This window comes from Lithobates pipiens, unplaced genomic scaffold, assembly GCF_037356315.1.
Source record: "Lithobates pipiens isolate NorthernLeopardFrog02 unplaced genomic scaffold, aLitPip1_a1.2 Scaffold_30, whole genome shotgun sequence".
NCBI lineage: Eukaryota > Metazoa > Chordata > Amphibia > Anura > Ranidae > Lithobates > Lithobates pipiens.
This window is the reverse complement of record NW_027507791.1, coordinates 59,705,507-59,730,990: the sequence shown is the minus strand read 5'-3', so window position 1 is coordinate 59,730,990 and position 25,484 is coordinate 59,705,507. Positions and strand designations below refer to the sequence as shown.

The 25,484-nt window shown below is 43.5% G+C and overlaps 1 protein-coding gene across 1 annotated transcript; it reads left to right on the top strand.

Moving 5' to 3' along the window:
• Positions 1-1,441: 1,441 nt before the first annotated feature.
• LOC143942084 (SLAM family member 9-like) lies at positions 1,442-24,143 on the top strand. Its single transcript, XM_077463387.1, has 3 exons — positions 1,442-1,528; positions 9,825-10,130; positions 23,803-24,143. The coding sequence occupies exons 1-3, from the start codon at positions 1,465-1,467 to the stop codon at positions 24,126-24,128; spliced, it is 696 nt and encodes a 231-aa protein (XP_077319513.1). The 5' UTR covers positions 1,442-1,464; the 3' UTR covers positions 24,129-24,143.
• The last annotated feature ends 1,341 nt before the right edge of the window (positions 24,144-25,484 follow it).

The window sequence follows — 25,484 nt, the reverse complement described above, 5'->3', positions numbered from 1 at the left end:
CAAAACAGTTAACGTCCAGAACGGTAGATTGGACATCAAATTGGCAAACAGGAGCAAAGGATAAACCTTTTGACAATAAAGTTCACTGTCAGTCAGTAAACCCAGGACCCCTGGATATCTTTTTGACCTACAGCATATGGAGGCATTTTTTCTTTTCATACCTTTTGACCTGAGTTCCTTTGCGGTCCAGTCTGGCCTTCCACGCTTGAATCATAGTCCTGGTGTCTCCCACATCCGAGGTCCAGTTGGGCGGTTACCTGCACACCCCTTGGAGTCGTGTCCAGAGGTCCTGCGTCCCTCGGAGTTCTGTCGACTTGACGATCCCAGCACCCTTACCTTAATAACTCGTTATCGCTGACCTTCGAGTCCACCTGTTCCGGTAACAGTAGATATACCTCACTTTTTCGGTTGAAGATGTACCATCTCTGATGCTCTCTATGCCAGACTGTGCCAGTGTACTCAATCCCTGATTAGCCACTATTTGGTGGAGGACTTACTCGGGTCCTTTTTAGGACCTTCACACCCATTGGACTTTTTCACATTTCCATTTTGCGTTTTATTTTTGCATGATTGATTTACCTATCATTTATGTGCATATAGACATATGTGTTTATTCTTTAGCGCAGGGGTAGGGAACCTTTTTGGCTGAGAGAGCCATAAATGCCACATATTTTAAAATGTAATTCCACTAGAGCCATACAATATGTTTAAAACATTTTTTTTAATCGACTAATTTCAATTATAACTGTAATATCCACGTCATCTCCCCCACTGTAATATCCACATCTCCCCTACGATTGTCTACTTGCTTACCACTACACAGGCAGGAAGATCCACGAGCAGTTGAGGTGGGTGATGATGCCGGGTGTACCAAGATGGCCGCAGCTCCAGAGCTAGGCCAAAGCTGCGGCCTTTCCTATGGGCTCAAGGGGTGAGAGCCAGATGCAGCCATCAAAAGAGCCACATCTGGCTCGAGAGCCATAGGTTCCCTATTTCTGCTTTAGCGCTACATTATTTATCACTCTCTGTGTAATGTAGCAAAATTCTGTCTGGTTTTCAGCAGTAAAATCATTTTTAAAAATGTATTTACGATTATGTTTAATGAGTAGATAATTGGTGTTTAAATACGTGAGCAGTTTTTATTCTTCATACACTTTTGCTTTATAAGTTCATCTCCAGTCAAACTTTTATTACAGCTGACATCTTCAGAACATATGAAAATAGTTGAAATCTGAAGAATTAAAGACCTAATTTTGTTGATTACTGATTAACAGATCTGTTTGAGATGTGTCCATTCCTCTCCTTGTAGGGTATCAGTAATTGTGGTTTCACACTTCTTTTAAGGTGATTACGGTACATCTGTGCAAGAGACTGTGGTTTACAAACACAACTGTAAATTTAGCGGTCACTTATTTTGCTTCTCTTGCTTGCTGTCCTTCAGTATCACACTCCATTCTACAGACAATGATGAAACATCTACCTGAATGCTTCTTGGTCCTTTCAATATTTCCTTCTCTATTTGTTACAGGTCAGTACACTGTATAAAGCGCTCTGTATTATTTCATAATTCATTTTGGAAATAACATGTGATTATAGAATAGGTTCAAAGCCAAACTTTCTGCAGCAATTAAAATACATTTAGAGTTTTTCAAGTTAAAGTGTATCTAAACCCAAAAGTTAACAAAATGTATTTCAACTTGCCAATTCATCTCCCTTTTTCAGGCATTTATTCCCATGATCCCACTAGTTACACACTTCCTATCCTAGGGTGACAACACTCACTATACTGTTTCTTTGGAGGAGCAGTGTTGTCACCATAGGCTGTTTTTCTGATTTCAGCTGCAAACACCTCCCCCTGCTTTGTAATTCACAGAAGGTAGCCGGAAAAGCTGATAATGTTGCTTGATATATCAGATCAGTGCACTGAGAGTTATAAGGGCACAAGATTTCTTGCAGAATCAATAAGTGTTATATTGTACTTCCTGAAGATGTACTTGGATGTGGTGGCTGTATTAGTTTTCTTTTTCAGGTGAAGAACCACTAAGCTGCAATATATTACATTATTATTATTATACAGGATGTATATAGCACCAACAGTTTACGCAGCGCTTTACAATATAAAAGGGAGACAATACAGTTATAATACAATAAAATATGAAAAAGGAAAAAGGATTAAAGTGGTTGTAAACTCTTACAGACCACTTTGACCTACAGGTAAACCTAGATTAAGTCTTACCTGTAGGTCCATGAAATATCTCCTAAACCTACACGGTTTAGGAGATATTTGCAAAAAGGCAGGCACTGCTGCTGTAGACAGTGGCGTGCAGGAGCACTGAGCAGGCCGCTCCTAACGGTGATATACCGTTAGTGGTGGCTCTCGTGAGCATGCGCTGGAGTGACGTCATCGCTGCTACGGTGCTGTGAGTGGCCGGAGCAGCGATACCCGGAAGAAGATGGATGCTTCGTGGTACAGGGGACAGCGGTGACATCGCTGGCTCCTGTGTCAGGTAAGTGACACATAATGGGGTAGTATGCGATGCATAGTAGCCCATTATGCTTTACCTTTGCAGGGAGACAAAGAGGAAGTAAACCCATCAGGGTTTACTTCCTCTTTAAGAGGGCCCAGCTCAGAAGAGCTCACAATCTAATAGCGTGGGGCAGGTGGTACAAAAGATTGTAAGTGTGGGGAATGAGCTGATGGAAGTGGTAAAAGATTAGTTGGAGACCTGAAGGGCGTTTTTCTGAAAAGATTCGTTTTCAGGGAACACTTGAAGGTAGCAAGGGTAGGGGATAGCCGGACAGGTTGAGGTAGCGAGTTCCAGAGGATGGAAGAGGCTCTGGAGAAATCCTGGAGACAAGCATGGGAGGAGGAGACAAGAGAGCTTGAGAGTAGGAGGTCTTGAGAAGAGTGGAGGGGACGATTTGGGTGATATTTGGAGAGAAGATTGGTGATGTGAATGGCTTTGTATGTTGTGGTTAGTATTTTGAATTTAATTTGCTGGGTGATTAGGAGCCAGTGCAGGGATTGGAGGAGAGGGTTGGCAGACACTAATTCCCCGTACACACGACTGGAATTCTCGTCGGAAGAAGCTCTGATGGTTTTTCCGACGGAATTCCGCTCAAGCTGTCTTGCCTACACACGGTCACATCAAATTCCGATCATTTATAACGCGGTGACGTACAACACGTACGACGTGACTAGAAAAAGGAAGTTCAATAGCCAGTAGCCAATAGCTTCTGTCTCGTAGTTGAATCTGAGAATGCGTGATTTTTGAATGTCGGAATTGCATACACACGATCGGATTTACCGATAGAAAGTTTTTCCGTCTGGAAAATTGAGAGCATGCTATCAATTTTTGGCTGGCGGAAATTCAATCAGCTAAATTCCAATGGAGCATAAACACGGTCGCATTTTCCGGTGAAAAGCTCTCATCTGTCTTTTTCTGGCCGGAATTCCAATCGTGTGTACGCGGCATGAGTTGTTGGTAAGGTGTATAAGTCTGGCAGCAGCATTCAAGATAGACTGAAGAGGGGATAGCCTATGGAGAGGCAGGCCAATGAGAAGGGAGTTGCAATAGTCAAGGCGAGAGATAACAAGGGAGTGAATGAGGAGCTTGGTGGTTTCATTTGTTAAAAAGGGGCAAATTTTAGAGATGTTACGGAGGTGAATTGTACAAACATGTTACATGTTGGTTCTTGGGTATAGATATACTTTAATTGTATTGTAAATAACTGAATCTGTCTTGATATCAATCTCCCATCATCCTGTGCACAGCAGCACTCAAACTGGGACATAGAGCAGCAATACTATCTGCCAATCAGGATATGATACATGCACATGTGCTTACAGGGAGCAGGCAGACAGGAGGGGAAAGCAGAGCTGATCACTTATTGGTGTGTTGGTTCATTTTGTCCAATGACCAGGCTGTGGGTGGTGTTCTGTCCTCGCTACACGTTTCCCTGTGTGTAACTGCACATGCAACTAAACCCTCCTATTTTGCAATAAGACAGACTGGATGTCATTTTAAAGCTTTAGTCACAAAACAGGTTTTTGTTTATTATTAATAAACTATTAATAAAAAAAAAACAAATAAAGATACATGTACTCAGTATATGAAATATGCAGAAAATAATACCATGAATAAGCTAAGTTGTAGATGGCGATAAGTAATTCTCAACATGCTGCTTTATGGTATTCAAACGGCAGGTTTTAGCCCAACCTGTGCTCTGATAGCTGGTTCCTTCTTTCAGTCTCTAAGATCTCTAAGTCCCAGAATGCACCTGTTTCCTCTTCTTAGACTGAAGGATAATGGGAACTTTTGTTAAAGCTGGACAATTTCTAGTTTCTGCAAAACAGCAAATTCGCCACAGGCTCCAACTTGTGGTCAAATCTGATATTGCAGGCAAAAAAACTCAATGGACATCCTGCTGGAGGCAGAACAGGTGGGGAGCTGACCTAGGTTTTGGGATCTAAATGTACACTGACTCACATATACCATACTGGTGACCCCACAATAGGGATAAAACATTTTCGCGGAAGGAGTTTAACAAGACATGTAACCAATCATTAAAATTAGAAGAAAAAAGGTTTAACCTTAAACAATATAGAGGGTCTTTACTGTAAGAGGATGTGGAACTCCCTTCCACAGGCGGTGTTCTCAGCGGGGAGCATCGATAGTTTCAAAAAACTATTAGATAAGCAACTGAACGACCACAACATACAGGGGTATACAAAGCAATACTGACATATAATCACACACATAGGTTGGACTTGATGGACTTGTGTCTTTTTTCAACCCCACCTACTATGTAACTGCATAGAAGGAGCAAAGCCTGTAAAAGCAGGGCATCCATAATTATCATTCCAGCGGCTCGTATCTATAAGTACCTCTTTTTCAATGCTGCAGTCATTCAATTCATCCGACTGGTTTAAATATCTTCTCCTCCCGCCTAATGTATTTGTTCCTCCAACTAGCTCATAGACTCTGTAGTGACTGGCACGTTGTGCTGTTTTTCTCTCTTCCAGTCTGAACTCTACTGTACCACATACATTTGCAGCATGCTGAGTTTGTTACAAGCTACAAGCTAAGGCGCCATGCACATTGTGCTTAAAAGAAATCCCAGTTCCATTGGCAAAAAAAAACACTCATATAGAGCGCTTTTGTACAGGAGTTTAGGACAGCTTAGGAGCGTTTAGCATTTTTCCTGCCAGAAAACACCAATCAAAAACGCAAACCAGAAGGTTTTTTTCTCCCTCCCTTTAAATGCTGAATATAATATAAAATATGCCTGTAAATCGTAACCTAATGGGCATGGACACATAGGATAGCATTGAGATGCTTCTACAGGTAAAACACACAACTCCTGTAAAAGTATCAATTTTAAAGTGGTTGTAAACCCTTACAACACACTTTGACCTACAGGTAAGCCTAGATTAAGGCTTACCTGTAGGTCCAAGAAATATCTCCTAAACCTATACGGTTTAGGAGATATTTGCCTGAAGACAGGCACCGCTGTCTACGGCGCAGGCGCACTGAGCGCGGCATCTTCAATGACGGAGATGCTGCGCATGACGGCTCCCATGTGCATGTGCGGGAGTGACATCATTGCGGCTTTGCCGAATGACAGCGGCGGAGCTGCGAGACCCCACCGAGAAGATGGATGCGCCGGACTACAGGGGATAGCGGTGACTTCGCTGGCTCTTGTGTCAGGTAAGTGACACATAATGGACTACTATGCGATGCATAGTAGTCCATTATGCTTTGCCTTTGCAGGGAATGAAAGAGGAAGTAAACCCATCAGGGTTTACTTCCTCTTTAATGCCAGTGTGCATGGAGCCCTACAGTAACATTCCCAACAATGTTACATTTGTTGGGCTCTAGGGATTAGTAGGGAGAGCAGATATTTTGCTGATTCTGTTATATTTGGTTTTATTTCCTCTTTTTTTTTTTTTTATTCATAGTAACACTACACATAATATCTGCCCCTGCATTTTTCAAACATACAATACCAACTTGTTTACATGCAGCTTTTCCTGTTCATATAATTTACACATCATAGAAATAAGCCATATGATTTTTCTCATATTGACAGAACAATTATGATTATTATTATTATTTTCATATACTAAATATTTCTCTGTTTCATTATGTGTTAAAGCGGTAGTAAACTGGCACATTATGTGAAACTTACTTTAAAGGAGAAGTACAGCCAAAGCTTGTTTGTTTTGCACTCCTATGACCCGTTTTCAGCAGACAGTGGGCTGAAGTCTGCTGTCTATTTACATTACATTACAGAACTGGTCCAGGCTGGGGCAAGATTACAACACTGGAGTCGGGATCTGCCAACAGGCCTGGACTGGCACCCGGCTCGTCCTCTCAGCGAGTTGCTGAGAGCCTGAGCCGACTGCTCCTGCCTTCTCCACAGCGCAGCGCTCCAGCAAGCCAGGAGGGGGCAGAGCATAGAGCAGTGACTAACTCTCTGCTTGGGAAGCTGTGAGAACTGAGCAATCAGCGGTGTTAGATTGCTTGGTTCTCAGTGTTAGAGGCACTATAAATCTGCAAAAAACACATACTTCTATTTTAAAAACGAAGCCCTCCAGCTATCAGTGCTGCCAAGGTTTCCATCTACATCCGCTCTTCCTTCTGGGTTTGCAGGCTCCGGTCCTCTGAATGGACGAGCCTCGATGATGTCACTCCCGGGCATGCATGTAGGAGTCGCTGTTCATGGCAAAGGGCTCTGAAGGAACGGTACTGGTATGCCATTTCTCCAAAGTGCATACACTGGTGACATCACCAGCGGCTTCAAACGTGAATATCTCCCAAATGGTGCATGTTTAGGAAATATTTACCGTACCTATAGGTAAGGATTTTTATAGGCTTACCTATAGGTAAAAATCAACCATGGGAGTTTACTCCCATTCCAATGACTACGTACTCTTACACGCCCAGAAGCCTTGATGCCCAGGCCGAATTCAGTGGAGTCAGTATGCATTAACGTGACAATCCTGCAACTAATTTAGCTACCTAAGGCTAGATTTACATACAGTATTTGCGTTTGCGTGGAAACAGCAGCACATTAATTTGAATGGGTTATTGTACCTGCGGGAAACAGGAAACATTTCCCCAACCCTTTTTCTAAAATGCACCCACAGGCCATCTGCACAGAACTACATGGTTTCAAGTACCTGAAAAATGTTTTCAGATGCCTAGGGATGCCATTAAGAATAAATGGCACCCTGGCACATCTGTTAAGCAGTGCATTTTGCCTGCGAGTGTCTGCAGGTACAGGATTTACCCCTGTTGCAAGATCCCTATATGTGTGAACCAAGACTAAATCATTTTTAAATGTTTTAACCACTTCAGTCTTGGAAGAATTGGCTGCTCAATGACCAGGCCATTTTTTGGGATTCGGCACTGCGTCGCTTTAACTGAAAATGACACAGGCGTGTGGCGCTGTACCCAAACAAAATAGTTTTTTTCCCCACAAATAGAGCTTTCTTTTGGTTGTATTTGATCATCTCTGCGGTTTTTATTTTTTGCACTATAACAAAAAAAAGCGACAATTTTGCTGTAATAAATAGCCCCATTTTTTTTTGGAAAAAAGCTAATTTTTTCTTCAGTTTAGGCTGATATGTAATCTTCTACATATTATTGGTAATAAAAATCACAAAAAGCATATATTGCAAAAGTTATAGCATCTACTAAATAGGGGATAGATTTATAGAATTTTTATTATTATTATAATTTTTTTACTAGTAATGGCACCGATCTGCGATTTTTTTTTTTCAAGACTGCGACATTATGGCAGACACATCTGACATGTTTTTGGGTCAATTGACAAATTATACAGCGATCATTGTTATAAAAATGCACTGATTACTGTATAAATGTCACTGGCAGGGAAGGGGTTAACACTAGGGGGTGATCAAGGGGTTAACTGTGTTCCCTAGGTGTGTGTTCTAACTGTGGAGGATGGGACTGACTATAGGAGATGAGAGATTGTGGTTCCCAGCTTATGGGAACTCATGATCTCTCTCTGTTTACGCTCACACATCCCCGTTCTGCCTCTCGTGCCACAGTTAAATGTCTCCGCGTGGCAACGGCGGCATGTCGGGGGCCAGTTTGTCACTGTGGATGTCAGGGCAGGGGCCAGTTAGATGTCGGGGGCCAGTCATGTTATGTGGATGTCGGGGGCCAGTGGTATGTCAGGGCCAGTCTGCGTGGATGTCAGGGGCTAGTCTGTGGATGTCGGAGGCCAGTCTGCGTGGATGTCAGGGGCTAGTCTGTGGATGTCGGGGGCCAGTCTGTGGATGTCGAGGGCCAGTCTGTGGATGTCGGGGGACAGTCTGTGGATGTGGGGGCCAGTCTGTGGATGTCGGGGCCAGTGGTATGTCGGGGCCAGTCTGTGGATGTCGGGGGCCAGTCGGTCAATGTAGGTGCCAGTCTGTGGATGTGGGGGCCAGTCTGTGGATGTGGGGGCCAGTCTGTGGATGTCGGGGGCCAGTCTGTGGATGTCGGGGGCCAGTCTGTGGATGTGCGGGGGCCAGTCTGTGCATGTAGGAGGCCAGTCTGTGGATGTAGGGGGCCAGTCTGTGGATATCGGGGGCCAGTCTGTGGATGTCGGGGGCCAGTCTGTGGATGCCAGTCTGTGGATGTGGGGGGCCAGTCTGTGGATGTTGGGGGCCAGTCTGTGGATGTTGGGGGCCAGTGGTATGTCGGGGGCCAGTCTGGAGATGTGGGGGCCGGTCTGTGGAGTATGTGGGGGCAGGTCTGTGCAGGATGTGGGGGGGTGGTCTGTGGATGTGGGGGGGGCGGTCTGTGGATGTCAAAGGGGCACCAGATGTAAGGAGGGGCTCCGCTGATGGACACAGATGTGAGGAAGGTACCTCTGATGGGGCACCTGATGTAAGGACAGACTCCGCTTGGGACACCTGATGGCATCTGGTGGCAGGCAAAATGGCTAGTGATGCGCTCATGGCTCCCACTGATTCCGTATTATGGTGAGTTGAATGATTTCATTTCATATTACAATGTAATAATAGAAATAATGCACTTCAATCATCCTGACACCATAACAATCATGGCGCCGGGATTATTGAAGCGCCAACACCAGGTATTTGGAGTATCTTTATCTGCTGATTGTCAAACTCTGGAAAACACATATTGCTATTGTGGTGTAGGATCGGGGGGCTGCTGTCCCTCCTTTCCCTCTCCCCCCCTCCTTTCCATCTCCATCCGCCTCCTTTCCCTCTCCATCCCGCATCCATGTCAGACTCTAACCACACCCCTTTGTGCCACGCCTCATGTAAGCCACACCTACTATTTTACGTAAACCATGCCCATATTTCGCCGCAGCTCGCTGCGCGCGCTGCATTTTTACCTTTTCCTATGTCACACCTATAAATGCATGCCCTGCCCCCTAATTGTACCACGACTCCGCCTACTGCCAAAAAAGTGGCCTCGAATTTTTTTTTTTACAATGTTGGCAACTATGCCTCACTTCCATTATTAGTGGTCACCAGACTAGAAAGTAATGGTAAATACAATATTTTACAGTTGTCACAGAAAAAGCTGGGGGAATCTACCAATGGGGACACTTGGAATTTATTCGCACATTGAGAAGATTTTTTCTTACTTATTGTTTTGTTTCAAGGACAGGAAGTGCAGGGAAATCCCAAAAAGGGTCACAGGCAGCAATATAAACCTTATAAAGGTTCTTACATGTAAGAGTTATGGTTGGATTCTTAATTTAAAATTTCCAGTTACTATTAGTAGTAGGGTGATATTGTTACCTTTAAACCTATAATCTTTTTGTCTTTACAGGAGAAGTTGTCCCTATCAGAGTGAATGGCCTTATAAACGAGTCCATCCTCCTGTCACCATCTGTGGATTCATCACATTCTGTACAACGTGTCTACTGGACCTTCCAATCCTACATAATGGCATCTTATATAAACAATCAGTTTACTGTAATTCCGGATAAATTTGAAGGAAGGCTGGAGATCCTGGATAATGGAAGATCACTGAGGATTGGAGAGCTGAGATTGGAGGACAGTGGACTGTATGCTGGAATTATAATTTTTACTGACAAAAGTAAAGAAGAGAAAACCTACAATCTCACTGTGTATGGTATGTAGTGATCTGTGCATTGGATACATTAACTTAACCCCATGTTTACCAAAGTATCTAGGCTATCTCAGCATTTTCAGTTTTAATTTGCTGATTTCCTGCTTGGTCACAAATAATATAAAAGTGTAGAATTTAATAAGCTATTTTTTTCATAACATTGCTAAGCCAAGAGTTACATAGTTTCAGGATGTCTACTGACAGTGATCATTGGCTAGGATCATTGTTAACCACTGCAATACAGGGCACTTTCACCCCCTTCCTTCCCAGCCCAATTTTCAGCTTTCATCGCTCTCGCACTTTCAATGACAATTGCGCGGTCATGCTACACTGTACCCAAATGAAATTTTTATCATTTTGTTCGCACAAATAGAGCTTTATTTTGGTGGTATTTATTCACAACTCCGTTTTTTATTTTTTGCGATATAAGCACAAAAAAAGCGGAAATTTGGAAAAAAAAAATTTTTCTTTTTTCTATTTTAAAAGAAATCCAATAGAATCTAATTTTGTCATAAATTTAAGCCAAAATGTATTCTGCTACATGTTTTTGGTAAAAAAAAATCCCTTAAGTGTATAATAATTGGTTTGTGTGATCACGGACATATGTACACAAATGATCATGTACAGATGTGTGCAGGTGATCATTGGAACATGTGATTTTAGTGGAACATATATGGGGGACATGTGTTTTTTTATTTGGGGACATGTCTTTTTATTATTTGGGGACATGTGTGTTTTGGGGACATGTGTGGTGACGTGTATTGTGGTGACGTGTGTTTACACTGTAGATTTATATTAGACTAGTGATCAGTGAGTAAAAAGCTGTAAAAACCAGCCGGCTGCAGCGATCTGCTCTCCTCTCCTCAGCGATGACTTCCGTGTGAGGAGAGGAGAGACGATTGCCTAGCAACCGGCTGTTTGTTTACATCACATGACGGCCGTGATTGGACACGGCCATCATGTGATCAGGAAGGCCAATCACAGAGCCCTCCTGCCGATCCCAGATGCGCCGTGTCCGGGTGACACGAGCGCATCGGGATCGCGGCACTGCGCGGGCACGCGCGCGCCTGATCCCCCTCCTTCTGATGGACGTTCAGGAACGTATATGTACATTGGCCGGGTGGGAATTGGTTAAGGTACTTTATGATCGTGAATATCTCAGTTCTTTTAGATAAGAATTAGACCAGAATTTGCCAGATATCAGTTTATAATTAACGACATCCTTTTAAAACTCATGGGTGGTACGCACAGGCAGTTATTTATTTATTTTTTTGTTCAACCCAGCTTGCTGAATGAAAAAAACCTCAAAAGCTTGCGAGGAGTTTGCTGTATTAACTATGCAATGTTAGTACAGCAATTTCCCCATTGAGCTATTGGGGGACCACTCCCCCCCTCCCCAAAACACACCAGTCAGTGTTCACAGCCATTGGCTGCCATCGCTGATCGGATGCCGATCACCTGCTGCTTTTCCAGCATTCCAGTTCAACAGAAGCCAGACGCTAGGCAGGCTTCTGACGGAGAGTTTGCTGTACAAAATGGCCAAACGTCGGTCGGTTTCTGTTGAACCAGCTGATACCAACCAATATTCAGCCCATGTATACCAGTCTTCGGATGAAAGGGAATTTATGCAGGTCACATCACATGTCCACACAGTCCAAACATCGGCCAGCTGACTGGATTCTGGAACCGCACCATAAAGGAGCGGCTCTGGACTGTCTTTGCAGCATCAAGAATGGATCATGTCTGGAGGCTAGAACCTGAGGAAGAACCAAAAGTAAAATGGTACCATTGGACCACGCAAATTGATACTAAACCCTGAAATGTTAAAAGCCCATGGTGCTGTATACCCCAGCACTTACCATCTTTGCTCTTTGATGTTTGTATTAAGTTTGTGGTTGCTTTGCAATCTATCTTGAAAAAATGACTCTCCACCAGTTCCTTCTTTAAAGAAGAGGTTCAGCCTCCCCCCCATTGAAAAATGAATACTGTAGCTGCTGACTTTTAATATATGGCCTGTGAAAGAATGTTTGGGAGTCAGGACCCCACCCAAGACTCACCAAGGGAAAGAGGCAAGTGGACTATCTCGGTACAGGTAAAGGAAATATATGTGAAAAATACAAAGCAAATTAAATTAAAATTAACAATGTTTATTCATACAAAATATAAAAGGTATACACATAGGAGCTAAAAAACTACACAGATGACATGGTATTTCGACTAGTTTCGTGAGTTTACCTCTTCTTCAGGAAATACATCTGTGAACAGAAAGTACAGTAATATATAGTAATTTAACATATATATATATATATATATATATATATATATATATATATATATATATATATATATACATATATACATATATATATATATATATATATATATATATATATATATATATATATATAGTGAATACTTTTACTACATAATAAATGGGGAAAACAGGGCTGCTTACCCATGTCTCAGTGCATGCATGGCATATGACACACCCAGCAAAGCCTCCCGCGGCGATTGGCAAGAATCTATAAAGGGAGTTACCAGGCAGCTGGCGTCTAAATGAGGTAAGCAATGCATAATGGTATGATGTCAGGCAAACAATCAAAGATGCTCACAAAAGACAATTGGGATAGTAAAAAGGGAGGAGAGGCAAAAAAAAATAAAAATGTAGATGAGTGAATGTAGAATCCAGCATGTGTGCACTAGGATGAAAGGGGAAATAGTGCCCAATTGTGCATGAAAAATTAAATAAAAACAAAATTGATAGAAGGGTGCAAACTCGTGCAAACAAAAATTAGGGACAAACAGTACATAACAGAGAATGTAAAAGACAAATAGAAATATAGTGTGAACAGGATTGGCGTATACCTGAACAATATAAATATTAATATGAGGGACCCGGAGCTGAAAGCCTGTTTGAATCAACACGCATGTGTGTGAATTAGGACAAGAGGGAAAAATGAATGGAGTGCTGGTTGCACACGCTCTAAGCCACAGGAACTATTGCAATGTTTGAAGATGAAATCCAATGTCTGGAAAAATAAATAAAAAATGACAAACAAACTTAGAAAAAATGTTCAAAGGGTATGAGCCAGATCGCAGTCCTCTTTAGGGGAATGCGGTAAAAAAAAACAGCACTTGATAGACAATATAGATAAACTTACTTGTGATTAGGGATGAGCCGAACACCCCCCGGTTCGGTTCGCACCAGAACTTTTGAACGGACCCCAAATTCATATGAACGTTAGAACCCCATTGAAGTCTATGGGACTCGAACGTTCGAAATTAAAAGTGCCAATTTTAATGGCTAATATGCAAGATACTGTCCTAAAAAGGGTTTGGGGACCTGGCTCCTGCCCCAGGGGACATGGGTCAATGCAAAAAAAAGTTTTAAAAACGGCCGTTTTGGTGGGAGCACTGATTTTAATGATGATTAAAGTGAAAAAAAAGTGAAATATTCCTTTAAATATCGTGCCTGGGGGTGTCTGTAGTATGCCTGTGAAGTGCCACGTGTTTCCCGTGTTTAGAACAGTCCCTGCACAAAATGACATTTAACGGAAATAACGTAATTTAAAACTGCTTGCGGTTTTAATGTTATATCTGGTTCCTGCAATATGGTTGAAAATCATTGAGAAAAATGGCATGGGTAGCCCTCCCTGCCCATTACCAGCCTATCCGTCAATTACCAGCCCCTTTGGGTCTTGTACGGATATTAAGGGGAACCCTGTACCCATATTGAAAAAAGGAAATACGTGTGGCTCCCAGGCCCTATATACTCAGAACAGCAGTATACAGGCGGTGCAAACAAGACAGGGACTGTGTAGGTTTGTTGTGTTAAGTAGAATCTGTTTGTAATTCAGAGCAGCAGACAGGACGCACAATCTCCTACCGCTGACTGCAAGCTCTATTTAAAACGAGCAAGATAGTTTGCTATATAGGTGGATATAGCGGTGTATACTGCTTTCAGAGCACGCAGACAGCACGCACAATCTCCTAACACTGACTGAAAGCTCTATTTAAAACGAGCAAGATAGTTAGCTATATAGGTGGATATAGCAGTGCATACTGCGTTTAGAGCACGCAGACAGCACGCACAATCTCCTAACACTGACTGACAGCTCTATTTAAAACAAGTAAGATAGTTAGCTATATAGGTGGATATAGCGGTGTATACTGGGTTCAGAGCATGCAGACAGCACGCACTACAGAAGAGCAAGAACGAAAAATCGGCCGATAACGATCGGTGTATACTGTGTTGAAGGTACACAGAACACCCACTAACTGCTACAGACGCCAACACACTACACAAGGCCGCCGCGCTGGTGGCCTTATGTAGTGTGGGGCGTGTACTACACAGCCTGAGCTATGATTGGCCACAGGCATCCTGCCTGTGGCCAATCATGGCTCTCCTCGCTGCCAGCGATGTGATTGGCCAAGCATGCGGGGTCACAGTGCATGCTTGGCCAATCATGAGCCAGCAATGCACTGCGCCATCGCAGTGCCTTGTGGGCCATGAGCGCCACACAAATTTGGCGCGAACGGCCCATAACGTTCGGAATTCACCGAACGGCGAACAGCTGATGTTCGAGTCGAACGTATGTTCGAGTCGAACGTATGTTCGACTCGAACACGAAGCTCATCCCTACTTGTGATAAAAAACAACAAGGCTTCTCCGGGTCCCAAGCTGCCTTTGTGATTGGTGCAGCCTACTCACTAAATATATATCCTTCAACCCTGTGATGCAAAGATGGCTCCAAATTTGGCGCCCAATAGCATCATAGGGTCCAGGGTCCCGCATTAGCGCCTGCGCATGAACACGCCACGCATGCATGTGCGCAAACAATTTGCGCATGCTGGTGTGCGCATGCGCACACACAGCAGACATGCATGCGCGTGCACACACACCTCAAAACCACTGGGAGAAGCCCAGACGAAGCGTATGCGTGCAGACAGAGAATCACACGCGCAAGTGCGCATTGGTCACAGGGTCCAAATGGGCCCCGATTGAGGGAGGAGCCGTTATGGCCACCAGGGAACCCACCAATCGCCGCAGGGGACAATACCCGGGGGGCCAAAGCAATTTGCAGCTCAATGGGCAGCTCAATGGGCACAATGAGAAACCAGCCCACATACATTGGAACACCGAATATATAAGTATCAATGCAAATACAATGTGAATAGCACATATAATATGCCAATAAACATTTAAAACAAACAATACAGAAAAATATATAATGGAAAGGAATATAAATTTTTTACATATATAGAGAGGATTACAAACTCCTCTACATAACTGGCCGATGAGCAAAACACACATAAAGTGAGGAAGATACAGTGCCTGGCAAGATCATAATAAGTGGGGCCTCATAGGACAATAAATGGTTAATCATAAAATTCAGAATAATGACATGAGGCATCCATCGTCAAAATCATTCACAAGTACACTAAAGAAAAGGCTTGAATGAATTTGTTTCATTCAAGCCCAGGGAGCCTGCGATGTTAGGACCCCAGCCGATCTTCGGATCAGATGTCGGGTGTAGCCGCTTCCATTCCTGGTAAGGGAACCCGGCAGTGAAGCCTTTCGACTTCACAGCCAGTTCCCTACTGCACATGTGCGAAGCACTCTGCCCTTTCTAATTGGTCTGGCAGTGGAGTAAGGAGGAGGGGCCAAACTTCCTAGAGACAGTGCTTCCTAGAGACAGATAAGTGGAAGTTTGTGCACGCCTCTAGCGGTGATCGGGGTGATTGTCATCCTGACACAGCCCAGCCCCGATTGCAGTAGAGAGCCAATGAGATTGTCTCTTTACCAAGTGACCAGCTGTGTCCAATCACAGCCATTCACAGAATGTCAACAAACCGCGGTAATGAGATGTTACCGGCTTCTCTTCACACACTAATCATGTGTGAGAAGGAGATTGTGGTAACATCTCGTTACCGCTTACAGTGCACACCAACCACGCTGACTGCCCCCCCTAATAAAGAGGACCTGTTACCAGCCATCAGAGTACCGGAGTACCTGAGTACTTGTCATCACCCATAAAAGTACCTTTCACCATCCATCAGAGTACCTTAGTACCTGTCACAGCCCATCTGCGTACCCGAGTACCGATCACAGCCTATCCTAGTACCTGAGTACCTGTCACAGCCCATCTGAGTACCCGAGTACCTGTCACAGTCCATCTGAGTACCCGAGTACCTGTCACAGTATATCTGAGTACCCGAGTACCTGTCACACCCCCTCTGAGTACCTGTCACATTATATCTGAGTACCCAAGTACCTGAGAACCTGTCACAGCCCATCTGAATACCTGTCACTGCCCATCTAAGTACCTGTCAACACCCATCAGTGTACCCGAGTACCAGTCCCCAGCCCATCAGAGTACCCTAGTACCTATCTGTAGCCCATCAGAGTACTTGAGTACCTGTCACCAGGTCATCAGAGTAGCCGAGTACCTGTCACCAGGCCATCAGAGTACCCGAGTACCTATCTGTAGCCCATCAGAGTACCCAAGTACCTGTAACCAGGCCATCAGAGTACCCGAGTACCTGTCACCAGGCCATCAGAGTACTCGAGAATCTGTCACCAGGCCATCAGAGTACCTGAGTACCTGTCACCAGGCCATCAGAGTACCCAAGTATCCATCTCCAGCCCATCAGAGTACCCGAGCACCTGTCACCAGCACATCAGAGTACCCAAGACCCTGTCTCCAGCCCAACAGAGTAACAAGTACCTATCTGCAGCCAATGCCTCATAGAATATACATTGAGGTGTTTTCTTTCCAAAATGGGGTAATTTTTTTGGTAACACCACTGTCCTGGTGCTCAAGGACCTTCAAAAGTGTGATAGGTTGGAATGAAATGAGAGGTGTAATTTATGCACCTAGAACGCCTGAAGGTACTACTTCAATGTTGGGCCTCTCTATGTGGACTGGCTGTGTAAAAGCCTCACACATGTGGTATCGCCATATACAGAACGAGTAGCAGAATATGTTTTGGGGTGTAATTTTTGCTATATACATGCTAGGTGTTATAAATATAAATTGACAACTTTGTGTAAAAAAAAAAAAAGATTTTAATTTTCTTTCCACATTTTCTGAAGACTTGTGTAAAAAACATGAACCGTTTAAAAGACTCATTATACCTCATAGAATAGACGTTGGGGTGTTTCATTTCCAAAATGGGGTAATTTTGTGGTTAATTCCGCTGTCCTGGTGTTCCAGGGCCTTCACAAATGTAATAGATTGTTAGAGGTGTAAATTATGCTCCTAGAACCCCTGATGGTGCTCCCTGCATGTTGGACCTCTCTGTGTGGCCAGGCTGTGTAAAAGTCACACACGTGGTACTTGGGAGGAGTAGCAGAATGTATTTTTGGGTGTAATTGGAAATATGCATATGCTGTGTGTGAAAAATAACTTGTTATTGTGACAATTTTGTGAAAATAATTCATTCTTAACTTTCCCAAGAATTGTGGGAAAAAATTACAACTTCAAAAAACTCACCATGCTCCTTGCTAAATACCTTTTGACTGTCTACTTTTCAAAAAGGGGTCATTTGGGGGGTATTTTTACTTTTCCTTCAACAAATGAGATAGGCCGTCAGTGCATCAGGTGTCATCAATTTTCAATGATTTGCACCATAGCTTGTAGACTCTATAACTTTCACAGAGACTAAATAATATCCACTAATTTGGGTTATTTTTACCAAAGAAATGTAACAGTATAAACTTTGGCTCAAATTTATGAACAAAAATTACTTATTTGCAAAATGTTATCATAGAAACTAAAAAAAAAAAGGTTTTTTTTTTTCAAAATTTTCACTCTTTTTTCGCAAAAAATTAAAAACCTAGTGGTGATTAAATACCACCAAAAGAAAGCTATATTTGTATGAAAAAAATGATAACAATTTAGTTTGGGTACAGTGTTGCATGACTAAGTAATTGGCATTCAAATTGGTTAAAGGGGTTGTAAAGGTAAACATTTTTTCACCTTAATGCATTCTATGCATTAAGGTGAAAAAACATCTGACAGTGCCGTTGCCCCAAGCCCCGCCGTTTTACTTACCTGACCCCTCGAAAGTCCCGTGCTCGCCCCGACGTCCTCCTTGCTGGTCAGCTTGGCCGCTGATTGGCTAGAGTGGATGGATTGAAAGCAGAGCAGCCATTGGCTCGTTCTGCTGTCAATCGCATCCAATGACGGGGCGGGGCCGAGTGATACAGTGAGTGGCTATAGTCACCAGCTGTATCACGGGAGCGCGCCCGTAAGTGCTTCTCACCATGCGAGGGAGCTCGCATGAAGGTGAGAACTACTTACTGGGGGAAGGGGGGGAAGCCGAGACAGCCGCCGAGGGACCCTAGAAGACCAGGTTAAGGGCCACTCTGTGCAAAACAAGCTGCACAGTGGAGGTAAGTATAACATGTTTGTTATTTAAAAAAAAAAAACTTTACAACCCCTTTAAGATGGCCATTGACTAGTACATTTTTGAACGAATTGTAGGAAAATTCTCATGAGTACATTTGATAACTTGACAAAATGTTGTTTGAAAATACTTGACTAAGGCTTTCCACTCATCACTAAAATGATACGACTCACACACTTTTGGTGTAAAATGGGCCATAGCGGCCATTTATTAACAATAAACAACATTCCTTAGAACAGAAATATAGAACAATAACAATAGTGACAACCAGGTTACCGATCCTTGGAGGCACTACCGAAACCAACTGAAAATTTGTATCTGCGGAATCACTTGAAGGTCCTTAGCTGCAGAACACTGACTCGAGGACAATATAAAATCTCCCAGATACCTCCATCTCCACAAATCCCGTTAAACCACTGTTAACTGAGATTAACCATAGGATGCCATACCATAAACACGTCCTTACTCTGGTCTTACACAGCAAAATTTGGACACCTCCAAGGACCCCAACCGCCATAACACTACAACTACCCAACACGTTCAACATCCACAGGGGCGGGAGGATGGGAAGCTTCTTTGTCATCCATCTGCATCGAAGTGCCCCTCAGACTTCAAAACCCCACCTCCCCATAGTCTTTGCCCCTCCATAGCATTACCTACACCAATCAATGCCTATAGCCCCTTACTGACCCCTGACCACTTTACCATTAACCTAATAACTGCTGTACAACCCTGCTGGCCTAGTAATGCCTGCCCTTTGCCTATTTTTTTTTTTTTTTTTTTTTGCTTCAGGCCTCTCTTTTAAAAATATTTGCTTTTACCATTAAGATTTTGGAGTGAATGGACTTTCCTGAAGGAAAACCACACTCGCTGTTGGAAATTCAGTTGTTAGAGAAAAAGTTTCCATACTGCTTATATTTTGTCATTGCTGTGGTTGAACATAAACGTTGATTAAACCCCCACTAATGATTAGAAAATTGAACAAACATTCTTAAAATGGGAATTTTTCCATGGAAATTCTACTAGTGTATAGTCAGTTTTAGGGCGAATCCATCCTATTGCTGGATCCCAGGGTGCGCTACCATCTAGGACTTCAGCCAAGTACATGTGTCAACGCAGTTAATAGTATGACAAGCCTACGGTGGCAAGTAGACATGCGCACTGCCAAAAAATGTCTTTTTGTTTAATTCGTTTTTGGGGTTTTTTTCGGAAATTTGAAAATCCGAATTTTCGAATTTCCGAAATTTTGGATTTTCCAATTTTCTAAAATCCGAATTTTCGAATTTCCAAATTTTTGGATTTTCACATTTTATGTAGCAATTGCCCTGCAGGGTTGCTACGTGTTACAGCACCCACACATTTCACCCTGCTGCCAAACTTCCAATAGACACACTTCTCAGTCAATGAACAGTCTCTTGCTTGTTTTTATTGTTTTTATTAGGGGATTTAACTTGGTTGGGAAAAAAGGGACATGGGATGCCCATAAGATAAATTGTACTCTGTAGAATAAAAATATTTGAGTCATACTTCTCAACTTTTGAACTTCAGAATGAGCTACACTTGAGAAAGGAAGTAACCATGCACAGCTCACCGTGGCAAATGTGGATGTAGTCAAACTTCTGACAGTGAGAGGCGCTTAAGGGGTGTCATTAAACAAAAATCAGGCTTCTTTGTACCTATAAAATATACTTTTTTTATTGTTACGCAAGCAAGAGTCTCATGAATACATGCAAACCCCAGCACAGTCATTAAAAAAAGGATAAAAGCGTGCAGGGTTTGGAGTGCATTACGTACAGAGTGCAGGGTTCTGGAATGAGCTATGTACAGATTGCAGGGTTCTGGGATGAGTTATGTACAGAGTGCAGGGTTCTGGGATGCTCCATGTACAGAGTGCCGGGTTTTGGCATGAGCTATGTACAGAGTGCAGGGTTCTGGGAGCAGCTATGTACAGAGTGCAGGGTTCTGGAATAGGCTATGTACAGGGTGCAGGATTCTGGAATGAGCTATGTACAGAGTGCAGGGTTCTGGGATGAGCTATGGTTAAACTTCTGACAGTGAGAGGCACTTAAGGGGTGTCATTAAACAAAAATCATGCTTCTTTGTACCTAGAAAATATACTTTTATTATTGTTACACAAGCAAGAGTCTCATGGATACATGCAAACCCCAGCACAATCATTTAAAAAAAGGATAAAAGCATGTAGGGTTTGGAGTGCATTACGTACAGAGTGCAGGGTTCTGGAATGAGCTATGTACAGATTGCAGGGTTCTGGGATGAGTTATGTATAGAGTGCAGGGTTCTGGGATGCGCTATGTACAGAGTGCCGGGTTCTGGGATGAGATAAGTACACAGTGCAGGGTTCTGGGATGAGCTGTGTACAGAGTGCCAGGTTCTGGCATGAGCTATGTACAGAGTGCAGGGCTCTGGGAGGAGCTATTTACAGAGTGCAGGGTTCTGGAATGGGCTATGTACAGGGTGCAGGGTTCTGGAATGAGCTATGTACAGAGTGTAGGGTTCTGGGATGAGCTATGTACAGAGTTCAAGGTTCTGTAATGAGCTATATACAGAGTGCAGGGTTCTGGATTTAACTATGTACAGAGTGCAAGGTTCTGGGATGAGCTATGTACAGAGTGCAGGGTTCTTGAATGAGCTATGTACAGAGTGCAGGGTTCTGGGATGAGCTATGTACAGAGTGCAGGGTTCTGGGATGAGCTATGTACAGAGTGCAGGGTTCTGGAATGAGTTATGTACAGAGACCTTTGCTGGTAGTTCCAACAGTGGTGCCAGTGTGGACTGTGAATGGTGTCAGTCAGTACAGCAGTGGGCATGGTCAGCAGGGCAGGGGACGTGGTCAGTAGGGCAGTGGACAGGATCAGTTGTTTTTAACTTTTGTTATTTTATTTTTTTACAATTTTTACCATTATATTTTACAATTTTATTTTTTATAGTGTTTATTTTTTTACAATTTTTGATGGGAAGGGGTGGCAGTGGACAGCAGTATGATGGTAGAGGTGGCAGTGAAGGGCATTATGATTGGGTGGAGGGCAGTATGATGGGAGGGGTGGCAGTGGAGGGCAGTATGATTGGGTGGAGGGCAGAATGATGGGAGGAGTGGCAGTAGAGGGCAGTATGATTGGGTCAAGGGCAGTATGATGGGAGGGGGTAGCAGTGGAGAGCAGTATGATGGGAGGAGTGGCAGTGAGCAGTATAATGGAGGGCAGTATAATGGAAGGGGAGGCAGTAAGGGCAGTACGATGGGAGGGGAGATAGTGTAAGGCAGTATGATGGGAGGGGTGGTAGTGGAGGGCGGTATGATGTGAGGGGGTAGTGGAGGGCAGTATGATGTGAGGGGGATAGTGGAGGGCAGTACAATATGAGGGGGTAGTGGAGGGCAGTATGATGGGAGGGGGGTAGTGGAGGGCAATATGATGGGAGGGGGTGTAGTGGAGGGCAGTATGATGGGGTAGTGGAGGGCAGTATGATGTGAGGGGGTAGTGGAGGGCAGTATGATGGAAGGGGTGGTAGTGGAGGGCAGTATGATGGGGGGTTTGTATTGGAGGGCATTATGATGGGACGGGGTAGTGGAGGGCACTATTATGTGAGGGGGATAGTTGAGGGCAGTATGATGGGAGGGGTGTAGTGGAGGGAAGTATGATGGGAGGGGGTATAGTGGAAGGCAGTATGATAGGGGGTAGTGGAGGGCAGTATGATGGGAGGGGGGTAGTGGAGGGCAGTATGGGGGACTGTACAGCAGCATGACTGGAGGGGGGGCAGTGTATGGGAGGGGGCAGAGTGACCATGAACGTCCTCGGGGCAGGGAGCCTTTCTCCTACCTTTCTTCCAGAGCAGGGACAGACATCAGGCAAGACCCAGAGTCGGGGGGAAGAGACGGGGCGGAGGTAAGGCGAGAGGGGCAGTTTCTCCTATGGCTCACTCTGAATGCTGGGGCCCTGCTCTCCTTCTCATCATGACGTCACTGGTTGCTAGACGCCAGACGGGCCATGTCTAGCAACCAGTTGTTTGGGCAGTAAACCAGGCAGCACCTGGGGGTATATGGGTAAATGTAGATAGATTACTGATCCCAGCTAGTCCGACTTGCAAGCCCTCATGGCTGCAGCGACTTAACACAAACTCCCACAGTCTCTCCCACTGGCTCTACATCCAGCTACCCTGGCATGCCTCTTCCAGAGCTTTCCACTGTGCTTTCCCCTAACAGACGCCTGCCCTGGATCCTTCCTGAATGACTTTACTCTGGATGTGTGGACCAACTGTCCAGCTTCTGTTCCAAGACACCTCTCCATGACCGTGTAAGGAGAGGCTCCCTCCCAGCTCCCGAGCTCCTCGCCTGAGGTACACCACCCCCCAGAAAGGGGATTCCCTCAGACACAGTCTAACACCCCATCATCCAGTTCACCCAGCCTACAACTCCTCCCCCAGCAGGCTGGCCATGGGTTAGTCCTAGTTGGTCAGAACTCCTCACATGTACCCCATGTCACTCCAGCTCTCTGCCCTGTCCCTTTTCCAGAACATTCTCCCTGGAAACAGAGGAGGCACCCAAGAGCTTAAGTACATGTCAGTCACCTACTGCTATATTAAACCACTCCCCTGCCCCCAGATCAAAACAAGCAGGCCTAGCTCACAGCATAGACCTGCTTAAATTTACCTGCGCTGGCAGCTTAAACAAAAAAAAAACTATGCTAGCACCTACCTAAGGTAGAGGGTGCTACATTTAGATGGCAAGGGTTGAATATTAACTGCTCTACCAGTTGTCAAAATATACAATTATGGTATTTTGGGATTTTCTCTACCAGTTGGTATGTCAAGTTTAGCCCAAGCTGATTAATATTTAAGTCCATCAATATCTAATTTATTTTGCTGCATTCCATTCCCAAGCTGAGCACTTTGATGAAATTTAAGGGGAACTCCAGAGCAAAAGTTAATATTCATTCATAAATATGTAAAGAGAAATAATTTACGTGCTATTTTAGGGGGCCATTTGCAAGATAGTAGCAGGTGGAATTGGGCTTTAAAGTCATCAAACTCAGCTACTTGACATTTAAAGCCCATTTCAAAAATAGACTTTAAATATCTACTGGGTATATATTTCTTAGAAAAAGTGAAAATTAGACACTAGATATGTATTTCTTCTCATCATTTTTGCTGCAGGGTTTATTCAGTGATTCAAACAACATACTACTTTATTTCTTTATTTTTGGCTGAACACACAAACATGCATGACATAAGTTTGTATTCTTCCCTATAGACTATGTTCCTGTTCCAACCATAAGAATTGCAGAGATGAAGAAAGATGGTAAATGGTGTAATGTGACTCTTCATTGTTCCACCTCAACAAACACATCAGCTCTGTCCTATATCTGGAAATACAAACAGGGGAGCTATTCTACAATGCTGGATAATAACACTGGAGACACAATCCAAATATCACTGCAGCCTGAGTCCTGGGATATGGAGATTATGTGTATAGTACACAATCCTGTTGATCGGAAGAATGTCTCTGTGCAGAAGATCTGCCGGGATTGTGGTGAAAGTGATAGAAAAGCAATAAAAGGTAGAGTTCGGGATTTTTAAAGGATTAATAAAAAATCTCAGGACCACAAATATGTTTGCCTCCTGTCCTGATATTATTACATCCATTTTAATACTTTTTTTTAAAAATTTCACCATTCGTATATAAGCTATTTTTTTTTTTGTAAATGTTTTCTTTAATTTTTGTAGTGTCAATACACTACAGAATATGTTAAAATAGGTTAAATTTCTTTGGTAAATACATTCAACATGAAACTGGAAACATCCTTTCACTAGTTTTACTGGTGTGGCACCTTCCTAGTTACCCTACATTCATACCCCTTTACATTTTTTAGTGCATTAGCAGTTTGCATAAACACACTACAGTCCATTTGAAATTTTTTCCTATAAAACAGGTTCACATCCATGTGTTTTGCAGCCCGTGTGTTTTTGGAAAGGGGCGAGGACTTTTTTTTCTGCGACTTGTCGCACCAGAAAAGTTTTTCGTTTTTAAAGTGATTTTTGATGCGTTTCGCTTATTTTCATATATATATATATATATATATATATATATATATATATATATATATATTTATACAGTATCTCACAAAAGTGAGTACACCCCTCACCTTTTTGTAAATATTTTATTATATCTTTGCATGTGACAACACTGAAGAAATGACACTTTGCTACAATGTAAAGTAGTGAGTATACAGCATGTATGACAGTGTAAATTTTCTGTCACCTCAAAATAACTCAACATGCATCCATTAATGTCTAAACAGCTGGCAACAAAAGTAAGTACACCCCTAAGTGAAAATGTCCAAATTGGGACCAAAAGTGTCAATATTTTCTGTGGCCACCATTATTTTCCAGCACTGCCTTAACCCTCTTGGGCATGGAGTTCACCAGAGCTTCACAGGTTGCCACCAGAGTCCTCTTTCACTCCTTCATGACGGCATCACAGAGCTGATGGATGTTAGAGACCTTGTGCTCCTCCACCTTCCATTTGAGGATGCCCCGCAGATGCTCAATAGGGTTTAGGTCTGGAGACATGCTTTGCCAGTACATCACCTTTACCCTCAGCTTCTTCAGCAAGGCAGTGGTCGTCTTGGAGGTGTGTTTGGGGTTGTTATCATGTTAGAATACTGCCCTGTGGCCCAGTCTCCGAAGGGAGAGGATCATGCTCTGCTTCGGTATGTCACAGTGCATGTTGGCATTCATTGTTCCCTCAATGAACTGTAGCTCCCCAGTGCCGGCAGCACTCATGCAGCCCCAGACCATGACACTCCCACCACCATGCTTGACTGTAAGCAAGACGCACTTGTCTTTGTACTCCTCACCTGGTTGCTGCCACACATGCCACCATCTGAACCAAATAAGTTTATCTTGATCTCATCAGACCATGGGACATGGTTA